General features: G+C 39.8%; 1 protein-coding gene across 2 annotated transcripts in view; it reads right to left on the bottom strand.

Annotated features, from left to right (window-relative positions):
* SLC9A9 (solute carrier family 9 member A9) overlaps window positions 1-11,866 on the bottom strand; it is a gene marked incomplete at both ends in the record, with an annotated part of 539,820 nt that extends 527,954 nt beyond the window's left edge. For both annotated transcript variants that reach the window (XM_082840556.1, XM_082840557.1), the window contains one exon: window positions 11,692-11,866. In XM_082840556.1, coding sequence (XP_082696682.1) covers window positions 11,692-11,866 — 175 coding nt within the window. The remainder of the gene's footprint in view (window positions 1-11,691) is intronic.
* Window positions 11,867-16,330: the final 4,464 nt, after the last annotated feature.

The raw sequence follows: 16,330 nt of genomic DNA, 5'->3' as shown, positions 1-16,330 counted from the left end.
TCTGTCACTTGGCCGGCTGGTGGCATTACCTTCTCCGAGCAGAAACTCTTAGTCCAGATGCATCCCCTGGGTCTACAAGTTTGAGCATCTGGGCAACTAGGGTGACAGCAGTGGGAACTTGCTTTCTAGTGAACGCTGACCTTGCCCCAGAAGCACACAAACCCCCAAGACAGATCTTGGACAACAGACCTCATCCCTAAGGTCCTCACAATCCTACAAAGTCCATGTCAAGTCCCAGCTGGGGGACCTGTGCTCTGATGCAGCCTGTACTCACTAAGTTCCCTAATCTTTGAGTACTTATAGTTTGCACCACACCCTTTTTGGCCCCATTTCATATAAAGATATATATTGTTCAGCACTGCTCTGTAGAGTTTGGCTTTGTCACCCCCATTGGATAATGAGACTGTTTAGGGCAGAAGCTGTGCTATTCTTCATCTCTTTTTTCTCTAGAAAAGCCAAACACTTTAGGCAGTTATAACCCAACTTTCTCCAAGTCCACAAACTCCCTTGGATTCAAGAAGAAAAGGATCCTCTGAGTTTATGTAGTTAGTCAGTGACCGACATTTTAAAATGTCACATGTAAGGAGCATCACACCAAATGTTGTGATGTTCCTGTCCTTACAGAGCTTGCAATATAACTCTCATAGCGGATGCCTGACATACAGTTGACATGGTGATGTCTGTGGGAGAGGAAAGGAGGGACGCAGGAAGGAAGGAGGAAAGAGCCTCACGAGCACTCAAATGCGAAACATTTAGAAATATGAGCCTCCTCTTTCTGGACTGGCCCTCCATTCTCCACTTTGAAAATATGAGAAAACCCCACTCCCTTCCTCCCTCCTTCTGCTTTCATGCTACAGACATGGAAGGCATTGCTCTAGGACTTGTGGGAATTATAAAAATGAATAAAATATGTCCCTGATCATAAAATATTAAAATATTTTAATCCTACCAGGCCTCTTCCTTCTGCCCAATCCTATGATCCTGATTTCCAGTGAGAATAAGGTACAAGGGTTTCCTAAGTGTCTTCTTATATTAAGCCTGCATTCCATAACCAGTTTCCCTGCATCTTATTTAGTCATTCTACATGATGCTGAAATGTTATCCTAAAGAGAATTTTCTCAGAGGAATATAGATGGGGATTTACTTTTATATATAATGATCATATTTATATATAACGAAATAGATAACAGGATGGTTTTTAAAACACAACATGCTGAAATCTCTTTGGCTATGTTCAGACCAGTGATTGTGTGCACACACTATCACGCACACTGCCACACTGCATGGCACACTCCAGCGGGCTCCTTTTAGATTCTCTTCCTATACACATGCATCAGACTATCACACAGGTATATTTAAATGCCACGTGACATTGGAGAGAATTTAGGAGCCTCAAGAAAATGTAGTTAATACATGAAGATTGAAGAACTGAGTTTTGTAGTTCTTTCACTCTCTATGCACGGAGTGGCTACCAAGAATGATCTAAATAAATGAGGTATTGTCTCTTACTGAAAAAACAAGATAAATCCTTAAACTACGTAATATGATATTTCAACTTAATAAGGGTATCAGACACTGCTGATTGGCAACTCAGCATCTATCCCCTCTTTTTCCCAACAAAACCCTGATTTCTTCGGCTAACCATCCCTCCCCACATGTGCTCGGGGTAAGGTGACCTCTCTCTCAGTTCCAAGGGTGTTTCTATTCCCCTTGCTGATAATTGGTACTAAAAGGCATGTAACTCTATTCCTGTCAATAAAACGTGAAGAAAAGCTTGCTAGGAGGCTTCTTAGAAAAGTTTTGACATCCTAAAAGAGGGGCCGAGGAGAGATGAGCTCTCTTCTTCCTCAGGCTATTATTGTGCCTGGTCAGGACACCAGGAACTGCCATGCCCACCTCGCTCCCAGCCCGGCACTGAAGTCAGCACTGGGAATGGCAGAGCAGAGAAAAGGAAAAGAAACCTGCATCCTTGAAAACAACAGCTGTTGCTGAATCAGCCAGCCCTGAAGACTACTCTTCTCCAGACTTCTAGTTATGGGAGATAATAAATTGCCATGTTGCTTAAGTCTGTCTGAGTCAGGGTTCCTGTGACTAGCAGTAGAACACATCCTAACAGATACCGTTTTTTTTTTTTAACAAGTGAATGTACAAAGTCCCAAAGAACCCTAAAGGAGAGATCAACTAACTCCACCCCCTAACCTGTTAAGGAAGGCTTCGCAGAGGAGCTTCCTAAGGATGCACTGGATTTGCAAGGGAGAGAAGAGGGCGTGGACTTTATAGGGAGAAGCACATGGAAATCAATAAGTGGGGTGCTAATCGGGAACATCGAGCAGTTTGGGTGGCCCACTAGGGCACCTGAGATCAAGGACCCCAGTGAGGGTGTTCAAGAGGGAGAGATGGTTGCCAAGAAGATCCTGAGGAAGAACAGAGTGAGCTCCTTTTGAAGAGGCAGATTTGTTCTGTCTCGGGGCAGAGGAAAGAGCGTTTGGAGAAAATTATCCAAAGAGAGAAAAGAGAATTGAGAAACAGTGGGAACATGGAGAGGAAGTTAACATCAGAAATAGTGTCTATTTATGTGAAAAAGAATTTAACAAAGGAATTTGAGAAGAGGAATTTCAAGATGACAGGAATAAAATAAAGCCAAGGAAGAGTGTTCTTTACCACTCTTAAGACTTTTTATAGTGGGAGACTCTTTAAGGCAGGGAATATAAGATGTTATTTCAGTCACTCAGATTAAAAAATATGCACTAGGGATCCAAATGTGGAAAGGAAGAAGGAAAGGGTGTGATAAATATTCGAAGGAAGCCAAATCGGTGGACACCATTTAACTGTAAGATGGTATTCACAAATATTAGATAATACGTGTTATCGCTACAATTTTTAACTGTTTACTTGACATTTATCCACCTCTACCATCTCATCAAAGCCTTTGTCAGAACACTGATTTACAGGGATGATATGGGTTTGAGTTTCAAATGCTAAATGCATTCCCTAACATTTTCCTTTAGCAGTTTAGTTTTACACTGAGATTAGTCAGGGATAGAACCAAAAGTAAAAATATACAATGCCTTCTGGCTATTTAGGGCTTTTGTTCTCACTCTGCCCTCCCACCAACCTTCTAAATTCAAAGGACTAAAGGACGGTGTGGGTGTTGCTAAAAGGGACATAATTTATTGCTTTGTGCTGGCTCACTACCAACTTGCTTTGCTGAAGAAAAGCATCCCATAACGATTTCAGAACAGGTCTGTCTGGGGCATCTGCCTGCAAGAGTATCCCATGATATTCCAAGGTGGAAAGTGGTCCATGAAGCTGTTCCACCTTGGGATGCTTCATCCATTCAAAGTTCTATCTTCTCACAGGTTAGAGCCATATGCGAAATGACAGAGTCCCAACCATGAGATCTTCCACCATGGTAGGCTGCCCGATGTGCACATCCATCCTTGGTGCATACCAGACAACACACACATGCACACACTTGTGCATACAACACACACAAACACACACATTTCACAGCACTCCGGGATTGCTAACATAACACTATAGGTAACTTTTCTCTAGAAACTATCTCAGCCACAGCTTATATGTAGCTAATACCCTTCCTTGAAATCATCTTAGGAAGTTTACAAAAGAAATATAGAGATATTTACCTAGATAAATACTGACTAAAACAAAATGATTTCTTTTATAATGTTTACACAGAACAGTCTATTTTTTCTCAAACCAGAGGTGGAAATGTCACAAAGTATTCTAGATAGTGAAAGAGGAAGGGACTCTCCAATACGTGGAGATTGTCTCCCAAACTCTCTCTTCATCACAGCAGGGTAATGAAGTGAGAAAGAAAAAAGATAGGAGAAAAGGAGACAAAATTAGAAACTGGATGTTTCATTTTCCTAGTAGAGTAGTTCTCAGACTTTAGTGCATCAGAAACCTCTGAAAGTTTCATTAAAACACTGCTTTGCTGGACTCCAAGTTTTTGACTTAATAAGGCTGGGTCGGGGGCCACATATATACATTTCTAACAAGTTTTCAGGTGATGCTGATGCTTCTAGAACCCTACTGTGAGAAGCACTGTCTTGTAAGACAGCAGTTTCTACCAATACGACTGCCATCACAGTCATAGAACTCCATCAAAATCCATGTCACCTCAGGTTCATGCACACAGGTTTCATCAAGCTTGGAGAGCCAGAGGTATAAGTAATTTTATCTTCAGCCTCTTCCAAAAATTTAATTCCATTAAACTAAGGTTAGATGAAAGCCTAGTTTTGCACACTCCACATGAATAAGGCATTTGCAGTTCCTTCCCCACCCATTCTGACAATCACAGGCATTTAAAACCAGAATCACTGTGGCAACACCGCCTTCCCTGATGCTGGGGCAGGTGTTTCCGGGTCAGCCTCATCACTCTCACTGGGACATTTCAACCCAGCTGCTTGGCGTGGATATGCTTTCACAATATTGCCCCCACTGTCTTTCCCATGCTGGGCTTTTGGCTATGGATAGTATAATGTTTCTGAGGCCTCAAGGTAAAAAGAAAACTTAACGACCCACCTCCCTTTCCCAACCTCTCCTCACTCCTAACTTCTTGGGAGAGTTAAATACCAACAGCAGACTTTGACGAGAGGACAACTGTGGCCAGAATTTGAGAGCACTAGCTTCCAAAAATGGTGTTTCTCCCAATTATTGTGGGCAGCCTTGGCCATAGTTGTAAATTTTTTGTTTCTGTTTCCTTATATACAAACTGAAGATCCTCAGACCTTTTCTGCATGGATATGGTGATGATTAGCCATGAGGGTTAGTATGTAGTTAGATCTTTCAATCTCTGTCTTTCTTTTATAAACTTTCTAAAGTACTATCACCTGGCACAAAATAGACATTTATTAAGTAACGGCAACACTTCTAGGGCTAAATGTGTGATACAGGTGAAAGAATATGGGTTTTATGATCGTGGGTTTGAAGTTCAGCCCTGGTGGTTACCAGCAAGTCACTTTATGTCTCTGAGTGTTGGTTTCATCATCTGTAACATAAAAATGACAATACCTCCCCCGTGCAACACACACATGCACACACAAACACACCCATGTTTGTGATACCCAGTGGCCTTATGGAGCCAAACTGCCAAGGTATGAGTTCCAGCTTAGGTATCTAGTACGTGTGACCTTAAGCAGGTTACTTAATTTTTGGTGCCTCAGTTTCCCCACATAAAAAATGGTTGTTGGGCTTCCCTGGTGGCACAGTGGTTGAGAGTCCGCCTGCCGATGCAGGGGACACGGGTTCGTGCCCCGGTCCGGGAAGATCCCACATGCCGCGGAGCGGCTAGGCCCGTGAGCCATGGCCGCTGAGCCTGCGCGTCCAGAGCCTGTGCTCCGCAACGGGAGAGGCCACAACAGTGAGAGGGCCACATACCGCAAAAAAAAAAAAAAGGTTGTTGTGAGGATTAAATGAGTTAATATATGTAAAGTACTTATGACAGCATAATTCATACTGTAAATGCTATTTTTGTTAGCTATTTTTATTATTGTTACTTGTTATATTGTTATTTTTATTATATGTTATTTTGACATAATAAATGTTTAGCAAATATTAGTTTATCATGTTACCACTTGCCTAACCATTTAGACTATATATAATATCTCCATAAACAGTTTAAATCAAAAATTCATTTTCTTGATGTGCACACTCATTAGCCTTTAGAGTCTGAGATGGAATCCTTTTAGGCAACACAGTAGTTTGCTCTACGGGCTTCCTCTGTAGCTCCTTAGTGATTCAGAAGTACAGCAGGATACATAGGAGGTTATTTTCTTAAAATCAACTTTTAAAAACCTACACAGAGCTATACATCTTTGATTTTTTCCACTTTTTCAAACTTTCTTTGGCTAACACTTTGCAGCATGGAAAACCTGGCCCTGATCTCCGAAGCTTCTTAAAACCAACCTCTTTTTCCCCCAAGAGGGAAAGCAAGTTTAATTCTTTAGGCTCTTAACCCTAATTACCTTTCCTGCAGATCCTTTCAAATTAAATCAGAGCCACTCAGGTTTTCATAAGACATGCATCCACAGATCCCCAAATCCACAGCCAGACCTCACTGTTCTGATGGTATAACTTTCTCTCTTTGCCTTTCTAACAGGAATTCAACAGGATTTACTGAGCGTTCCATATAAAATCAGAGCAGAACTGGAAGAACTAAGAATGGTAAAATAACACTAATTAAAATCCCATCTGGGAGAAAGACTCGGATGTCATTATAGGCTGGTAGGGTTCTGGGAAAAATAGCTATTGGTTTGAGTTGGAATGGCTGAGAGTTGCCTGATGGCTAATGTCAGTCTTAGCCTGAATTTTGAAGGACTTTTTTTTTTTTTGCTGTATGTGGGCCTCTCAGAGCTGCGGCCCCTCCCGCCGCAGAACACAGGCTCCGGACGCGCAGGCCCAGCGGCCAAGGGCCACGGCCCACGGGCCCAGCCGCTCTGCCGCACGTGGGACCCTCCTGGACCGGGGCATGAACCCGCACCCCCTGCATCAGCAGGCGTACTCCCAACCACTGCGCCACCAGGGAAGCCCTTGAAGGACTTTTGAAGCTGGAAGAAAGGTTAGTGAAATCTTCTATTTCATTTCTTCCTCATTTTATAGATAAGAAAACTAGGGCTAGAGATTAAATTGCTTGCCCAAAGTAATGCATCTAGCTACTGAAAAAAAAGAAAATCATAAGAATTTAAAAACCCAAATCCCCAAGAGAGCATCCAATGCTTTCTCCATAAAGCATGCTACATTTGCATAAGTAAAAAGCCTCAGGAGGGCCTTGCAGGCAGGGAGAAGGGTGTGAAGTCAACACCTCCTATGGGCCTGGCAGTCAAGGAGGCAGGGCTGGACTGAAGCAGAGTAAAATGCATCAGTAGGGGAGAGCCACACCATGTCCACCAAGACAATTTTATCCTGAGGAACCTCCAAGCAGTGCTAGGATAAAATTAATGCCTTATGATTTTTTAAGAAAAATAGCTTTTAAAACCTTAGTGCTTGACTATGTAACTATGTTTTCTTTAAATCTTGAAAAACAGGCCGTTGAGTGAACTCAGTTGGCCTTATGAAACCGCTAAATATATTCTTAGAGCATCAGACATAGTCTAATAGGTTAATATAATATAGTTCAATAAATTTAAAATCTAAACTTTTTGGCTTAAAATTTCCCTTCAGCCCACTGAACAGTGAGCAAGATTTCCCCTTGTATTTGGAGACTGTCCCTTATATTATAAGGCTGTGAAAGCAAAGGTAGAATTCTAAGAGATTTAAATTGTTCTGTCCCTAAACTCAGATCCCAACCCTCAAATGCATGGCATTATGAATGTCCTACAAGGTAAGGGAGCCCCCAGTGATGTGTAATGGAATTGTTAATGCTATCAGGGAACAAGGAGCAATTTTTCTTTTATGAACAACGAGCAGTGGATACAGGGCCCTAAGTGAGCAGCGCTAAGTGCACCATCTGCTGCCAGTCAATATTTTGACCATTAATAGTCTCTTAAGCTTTTAGTCCAATTTAAGTGAATATCATCATGGCTTATACTTTAAGCCAGTTATGGATTCTAATCCTTTGATTCTGAAATAATGAGAGCTGTAGAATGTTATGAGACACAATTAGCAACCACTGTTCCTGGTGAAGCAAAAATATTGTTAAAATGCTGCCACTAATTTTTAAAAGCATCCTAGCACCCTTGATACCAAGAAAGATAGATTATTTGTATCTGGAGTATCAGAATTATCTCCAAGGAACTCCAGAGTCAAACCAGACACCACCCATGATTTTTCTTGGCCTCTACAACACTTCATATAATATAAGGTTAACAACTTGGAAATTGTTCCTAACAGTAACTATAAAAGGGCAGTTAAATGTTCTGTTTGATCACTTTTCTCCTCACTTTTATTTAACTGCTCATTTCCTAAGACCCTGCTCCCTAAAATTTTTTAATTGGATTTCCCCATATACAGATAAAATGCATCAACATCTAGTGTGTCTTCTAAAGGATAACTGACACATATCGGCAGAATAGTGACAGAAAGGCAAAAGGCTGGCTGGGCTGAAACAGGAAATCCAGGGCCTTAGAAAAATATTTATGGTCTTTGATGCAGAGGAAAATGAAACGTTATACAAATAGTTGACGAGAGTAAGAGCAGTAGTCAGTCTAGTAGGGGAACTGTTAGTCAAATTCACTGATAAGCGTCAGGTACAGGACCAAGCAATTTTAGAAGATGTTTCATTACAAGCATATCTGTCTGTAAGATGGAGATGACTGAAGTACAGTTTACTTTCAAGTGTTCATCTTCTTTAAGATTAAAAAAAAACTTTTAAAAGTTCAACGTGAACCATAGTTTTGTTTCTTTTCTTCCCCATTGATTATCACCAGGCCCCTGGCAGAACTCTCACAAGAGCCATGGCTTCCATCCTCTGGTGATGAAGGGGTTTATTTGGTCTTACTCTGAAATTTCTTTCTTTTGGACTTTCTGGAAAATAGAATCTATCTGACTAATCTTGAAAGCATAAACAATATGAGGATGCATCTGGATCTCACAGATACATCTTCTCTCTACGACAATCATTGAAAGAATTTATTTATTTTAAAATATCTTCAGCATCTCTTAATAGAGACAGCCCAGCTCGGTGGCTAATTACATGACCTTCATATCTCTGAGTCTTCATTTCCTTACCTGTGAGATGAGGAAGCTGGACTTACAATCTCTGACTCCTTCCCAATATATGAATTTCAAATTCAGTTACAGCTACTGGGAGATTCATTCACTTGGCATCTCCCTTCCCCTTACCATGCTAGTGGGAACCTGCTGTATAGCTCAGGGAGCTCAGCTTGGTGCTCTGTGGTGACCTAGATGAGTGGGTTGGGGGGGGAGGTGGGAGGGAGGTCCAAGAGGGAGGGGATATATGTATACAGAGAGCTGATTCACTTCGTTGTACAGCAGAAACTAACACAACATTGTAAAGCTACTATACTCCAATAAAACAACAACAAAAGGTTTATCTGAATGTCCCTCTTATTTCTCTGTTGTAGTTTCAGACGATTTTATTACATCACTGACAGAAAGTCCCTAATAAATATTTCAGACATAACATTTAGATCATCCCTGAAGAAGAAATATGAGATGTCACCAGTGCTATCCATATGGACTATTTTCAGAGATTATCAGTGAGAACTCTTTTGAGATGAACATGAACCTTATCAGACCTGTGGATGAGTCAAATCACATGGGCGCCGCCATGAGTAGCTATTCAGTTTAGGGGGAGTTCACTTCTTTGAGATTTAGTTTCTTCCTCTGTATAATGAGGTGGCTAGAGAAAATAACCTTTAAGATCTCCTTAAATTCCAACAATTATAATTCTATGCCAATAAAAAAAAACTAAACAACACTAAAATAAAAGTCTTTTCACTGATTTATACAGCTCAAGATAACTCAAGGATACTAAAAATTCTAGTAATGGGATAGTTATAGATATATGTGGATGTCTCCGTAATTTTTATAATCCTTATACATTGCAGTGTTTCAGAACTTGCTTTCAATAACTCCAATATAAAAAAATTTATAAAAGAAGGACAGAAATCAGACAGCTCCACTTAATCCCACACAAACCTTAAGCTTAAACTGCCTTAAGAATAGCAATTTAGAGAAACACTATCTCAACTATTGCTCAATGTGCTAATATTTTTTCTTCTTTATTGAAGTATAGTCGATTTACAATATTGCATTAGTTTCAGGAGTACAGCAAAGTGAAAGTGATTCGGTTTTACATACACACACACACACACACACACACACACACACACACACACACACACACATATATATATAAAACCGAATCTTTTAAAAATTCTTTTCCAGTAGAGTTTACTACAAGATATTGAATATAGTTCCCTGTGCTACACAGTGAATGTGCGAATATTTTATGACTTCAACCACAACTTAAAAGTATTTCATGCAGTTTTTAAGGATTAAAAGTTAATCTGGGAATTTTCATGTTAAAAAGTAAAAGTTACATTTATGTGTCGTGAGTACAAAGTATGTCTGAATTTTAATAGGTCACCAAAATCTAATCAGAAGTTTTACAAAACAGTGTCTCCATCATAGATAAGCTGAAATTGGTAACTGAGTCATAGTTCAATCAAATTCAGGGCTGTGAAGAAATCTTCCTCTCTAATAAAGGGTCATAATTTTAAAACCAGTGTTGTTTTGCTAAACTATATATAGCCCTTTAATTTAGTGCCAAGAATTACATTGTTTCTGGCTTCTCAGATTACATCCTATATCCTCTTTGATTATTTATTAGAAGAGTCAGTAGAAAGCCTGGTCCACTGATGGTGGAGAAGGGCAGTGACTGGCGCCGAGGGCTTTACATCAGCTGGTGTCACTTCCCTTCTCTCTGACCATTTCTCTTTAACCTGATTGTAAGTTTTTCCCCTCAAATGAGAGTTTTGTTATGTTTTTTAAGTCCCTCAATGGAAAGGAACTTAACTGTGCTCTGAATGGACAGCACATCAGTCTCCTGAAAGAAATTACACTGCTTAGCCTAAAACTTCTGCCTTCTAGCTCAAGTATCTCACAGTGGGATCCAGTTAAGGCATCCGATTTCTTATGGTCTCAAATCATGACTGTACATTGTTATCATCAGGACATCATATGGTTAGCATATAAAATGTGCACGGATCCTGTTCCCTGAACCTCGGGGGTATAAAAGGCTTTTAGGACTTCCAAAATAAGGGAAGTGAAATATAAAAGTATATTCTTTGCTATGACTTATAACAATGCCTCAGCTGTTTCCACTGTGTTCAAAGTTCCTATCCATTATCAGGCTAAGAGTGGTAAAGCAAACTATTTCATAAATCAGATCAGTTTTAAAACCACCAGTGTCTTACACTTTACTTTAAAAGATGAGAGTACATACTGGAAAATCTCTGTCACATTTTATTAAGCTTTCTGAAAGGAATGACATGGTAAGTTGCACAGAAAGAGCAATACCTTGGGAGCTCAAAAGGTTAAATTCTTTTCCACACCTTGTCCCTCCCTCCAAAAAAGAAGATACATAGTAAATCATACTAATAATAACTATAAACTAGAAATTATGAAATCAGGCTAAGAAATGAAGAGCACTGCATAAAGAAACTTGTGTATTATAAGAAAATAAAACATGCTCATATAATTAAAATAAATTTGAACAAAATTACTCCAATAGTAGGGGTGGAATACATACGTTTCTGCAAGTTTTCTTCTTGAAACTAGTGGATGTAAGAGGATTTACTCAATACATGTTTAAGTGATGTTATTTCTAGAACTTTATAAAGCTCATCAGCCCCTCCAGTGGAAGAAGGCTGCTCTCTGTGACTTCCCAATATCTATCATTACAAAAACAAACAGCTAGCCCTGTTTGTCTCCCCACATGACAATGGACCTGCATCTGTCAACAGACTCGCATTATGTGCTGCGTGAGAACATGACTGTGACATTTACTCTTGTGACAAGGCAAATTTTGGCAGCTCATCTGGATAGAGATGAGCATTCATTATGCTGCAGCACCTTTCATCAAGCTAATGACATTTCAATCAGCATGTTTTCTCCAGTTTCGGTACTTTGCCATCTGAGCACAAGTCTCTAATTACGCCCAAGCAACAAGTTTCACATCAATCCTACAGTTTCTGCACTCACCGTACACCATCGCTCCTCCGGTTTCATGCAAGAAGCGAAATCGATGATTTTTAAATAACCAGATTGTCAAAATGGTAAGGATGAGCAAAAAATTAAAGACAAGCAGCTCCACCGCTCCCTGATGTTGAAACTGATACTCGTCCCTCTCTGACATGAACCTTTGCTGTCTCTCCATTCTCCAGTCTACTCGGGATTCCTTAGATAAAAACCTGGAGAAGGACTGTTTTATCAAGGTTTGCCTAAGACGGTCTGGCTGCCTGAGGATTTCAGGATAACACGGCCACTTAAGTTGCTACTTCATGAGCATTCTGCCTTGGCTTAGTATTCAGATGGCTTCTAGTTACAACTTCCTGTTTCTCTCTTAAAGCAGCCTCGTCTCTTTTCAAACTCCAGAGTGTGGTTTCATCATCAACTCTTACTGTCTTTAAATGATTCATTCCATGAAATTAACTTTCATATCGGACAAACCTGCTATCAGTCATTCTGAGATCTTGAGTCATGATCTTATCATTTAGAACAAGTCTTCTTAAGCTGCATAACAGGTGAATTGTAGATTAATAATAAAGCAGATCGCCTTACATCACCAACATTTTCTAAATTCAAAAAGCCAATTCCTGAATCATAACCTCACTCACATGTGAGATTTTTCCTTTCCAACCAAAGCCTAGCAATGTGATGGGGACAGACTGAAAATGATTTCACAAGGATTTTTTTTTTTAAGTTTAGAAGCAAGAAATAATTTTGTCTATGAATGTCCCTCTGGTTTTATATAACTGGTAGTCACAAGAGCAGTATTTAAACTCTGAATCAATTGCTTTTCTTTTAACAAGAATAAATGAAAGCACAAGACAAAAAGAATTTCGTCCTATCTCTACAGCTGTGTGCTGTTTTTATATGTTGAGTCAAAAAAGAAAAGAAACTAAAGACGTGTCTTTGAAGGAAGGAACCATACAGCCATTCCCAGTAATGCCACATTTGTGGATTTCTCTTTGTAAAGCTCCTGGTCCAGACATTCAGGACCCACAGAATCTGCCACGGATCACAAACCTCCTCTGTCCTATATGCAAAACAATGTGGTTCACTGAGGAATAGTCTGCCACCAACAATGAAGTTTCTAGAATTCCAGGGCACAGACAGTGATGATTCTTCAGATCATCTGGCATTTGGCAGGTTAGTTCTGTTTGAATTAAGATTCTTATGCTTTTTGAAAAAGATCAAGATAACGCTACCACAGGCTCTGCTGTTTTCTTAGTAATTGTTATGATTCGTTTGCCTTATTGGTCTTATGATACAATTAGATACAGGGTTAAGTGAGGTTCTTCATCATTTCATGATATTATTATAACTCAGGGGTTGTAATAATCATCTAGTATACCCATACTTGACGGAATTAGTATTCAATTTATATGGTGTAAGTGATTCATTGAGTAGGAGGAGTCCAAATAGAGCCTCAGAATATCTTGTCACCAAAAGCTAGAGGTCAAACACATGATATATTGGGGGCTAAACTAGCTCCTCAATAACAGTTTTACCCACAGAGAAAGTTTATCAACCACTTAATATAAAATTCTGCTGTTTCAGCTTCTTTGCCTTCTGCAACTTTTGAAGCTGATTTCCTGAGTTTAAGTCAGCAGGGGGTATTTATGTGGGTTGCAGATGTTCTTTTAACACACTACCCTTTTTGGCAGACATATCCATGATGACTAATATTCAAACTGTTTTGAAATCTGTCAGATAATGCTTGCAAGCATTTCATGAAGCTTTGCTAGCAGGTTCTACCTTTACAGTTTTGCAACCCCACAGGTTTAGTCTTGAGTTGTTAGATTTACAAGATAACCCAACTTCAAAACGTGGCAATTTCCTATCTTTTTTTTCTTTTTCTTTTCAGTCACCATTTAATTACTTTGGTTTCCTTTTAATAATGATGATTATTCCATCTGGCCAGAATAAACTTTCTTCGGTTGTCTTATTACGACATCCAGTTTCACGCTCTTACCCAATGAAGCAACTCAGTGAGAGGATTAAAGACCTATGGAATGTTTTGATTGGCTAATACACTGTTTTTAAAAGTCCTAAACTTGATGTCAACATATGAAAAAAGGTATATTTCACATAAAAATATCAGACACATGGTTTCTCTAGAAAAAAACTGGTAAGATCTGGCACACTGGACCCTCTTCCCATGTGGCCACAACCTGTGAAGGCTGAGGGGGTTCCTGTTTGCCACAAGTCCCATTCATTCTATTTCACTCATTTATGTTCCCTGCATGACCCCTACAGTCATTTGAACATGTGGCCCCTGGTTCACTCCAGGAATGGAATACATTCACCATTCTATTGTCCAATCCTGATACTGTTTAACATTAGGATGGGAAGCTGAAAAAGAAAAGGGGGTTTAGGAAACTTTTCCAATTCTTCCATTCAGAAAAGTATTTCAATTCCTCCTATCTTGTGTTTTCTTCTCAGAATATCATTTAATATTCTTAGGTACCAAGAAAAATAAGAAAACTAAGTAGAAGCACATATTACTTTGGTATCTACTATAAACCAGGAAATATGCTGGGAAATTTAATTTAATGTAATAGTCATAAAAACCCTACATGTGAGGCACTTAAGGCTCAGAGAGGGTTGGTAATATATCCAAGGTTGCACAGCCAGTAAGGGTTAAATTCACACACAGGGTTAGTGGCATTAAGATGGCATTTTAGCTGGGGTGATCAATTCACCTTGCCTTGTTAGAGACTTTCGTGGTTTTAGGACTGAAAGTCCTGTATCCCAGAAACTCCTCAGTCACAGGCAAACCAGCACAACTGGTCACCCTAATAGCCAAAGTTCTCCAAATTTACAAATCCTGTACTATCAAAAATGACTGCTCTTTATGAGATTCCTGAGGGAGATATCCACAAAAAGAAGAATATCTATTAAAAATTAAGGCAATATTGTATTAGCTGGTGACATAAACCTTAGAACTAGGGCTCTGACGAAGTTGGGATCTCAAAACTTAAATACAAAACTTAAATACTCCCAAAGAAGAATTCTTGATTGTCCCTTAATTCAGATCTTAACACCTATTGGCCACTGAGTCAAAGGTTCTTGCTGAAAGATACAACATGCCAGTAAGAGGAAGGAAGTAAAGAGAAAAACAGGATGGCCGAGCTTATGCAGTGAAAGTCCCCTGACTCAGCTTGCCCATCTAGTCTCATGGAAGGAAAAACTTGAAGAGAAGAGACTTCCAAGCCAAATAACTTGGTGTAGCATAATAACCCCACCCTTAGTGAATGTGACCAGTTAGAACCCATAGACTGTGTTTCATAATCTAGCCAATCATTTGAGAGTTCCTTGCTCTTGGAGAGGACAGTGGAGATTGTGGGCTCAGAGGATTGAGAAGGGAAACTTTCCTGGGGTGAGGAGAGATGCTGAGGGTTCCTCTTCCCTGTTCCCTAGAGCCCCCACTCTGACCAGTCTTAGTTCTCTCTCAACCATCAGGCTTAATGGAAAATACTTAAGTCAATTCAGGCCCTGGGTTAGAGGAAGATCCCATTTCCTCATTCACTTGGCCTTTCTCCTGACACATATCCCTCTCTGAGACCAGTGAGATGGCAGTTTCATATTTTGCCCCCAAAGGTTCTAAAATAGACCAGGACAGGACTGTAATTAAGTTTACTTGAAGGTCACACAATGCACTAAACTGAAGATTCACCCCCTATTCTATTTTCAAACTTGCCATAAATCCATCTGTTAAAGTAATTACATGAGGCAACTATTAGACTGGGGTGACGCTAATGCCTTGGTCACTGTATGCAAGCAAACCAAACCCAAGCCAGAGTCAATGTGCTCGAATCCAAGAAAATGAAATTTAAGAACAACCAATCACAAACGGCCAACTAAGATTTCCTAAATAAGGCAACCATGAAAGCTACAGCAAATCAGATACTGCCCTTGCTTTGTTTCCCTATCTTTTCTACAAAAACTTCTCTCTAAGCTTCTGTTGGTAGAGTGATCCTAATCGCTTTCAGTTTGGTGCTGCCCCAGTTTGAATGGACGTATGCCCAAATGAACTCTTGAAAATGTTAATGTGCTTCAGTTTATCTTTTAACACATCTTAGCTTTCCCTACCCTCCAAAAGTCACATGTTAGCATAAAAATGTCCCTGATTTGAACAATATGAACTGCTCCCATTAGTAGATTCCCACAGAGAAATGAAAGTTCAAAAATTTCACAGAAAGTTAAATTCCATGTAAACACTTGGACAGTATTAAGTCCCAAAGACATTCACTGCCTAATACCTGGTTTTCCTCTTCAGACTCTGAGTCTATGGGACCAAGGACCATGAACCCAGGACATGACCCCCAAGTGCATGTTTTTTCCACTGCTCTTCATTATGGCGGCAAAGTGAAATAAAGTTCACTGAAGACTAGTGAGAATGAGAGGGCTTGTGTAATTGCATTAAACAACTCATATATAGAAACACGTGTGCATGAATGAGGATCTCGTCCTTCTTCTGCCCCACCAAGTTCCAGCCATGCTCTGAGGAAGGAAAACTGGGGTACAGACCTTACTCTAGATTGTTCATCCTTGATGTACACAAGTACATAATGAGGACCCCAAACCAGTGATGACCAGAGAAAAGGGGAATCGC

Source organism: Leucopleurus acutus, assembly GCF_964270905.1.
Source record: "Leucopleurus acutus genome assembly, chromosome: 5".
Lineage (NCBI taxonomy): Eukaryota > Metazoa > Chordata > Mammalia > Artiodactyla > Delphinidae > Leucopleurus > Leucopleurus acutus.
Note: the sequence above shows the minus strand (reverse complement) of the source record. Positions and strands in the feature narration are given on the sequence as shown.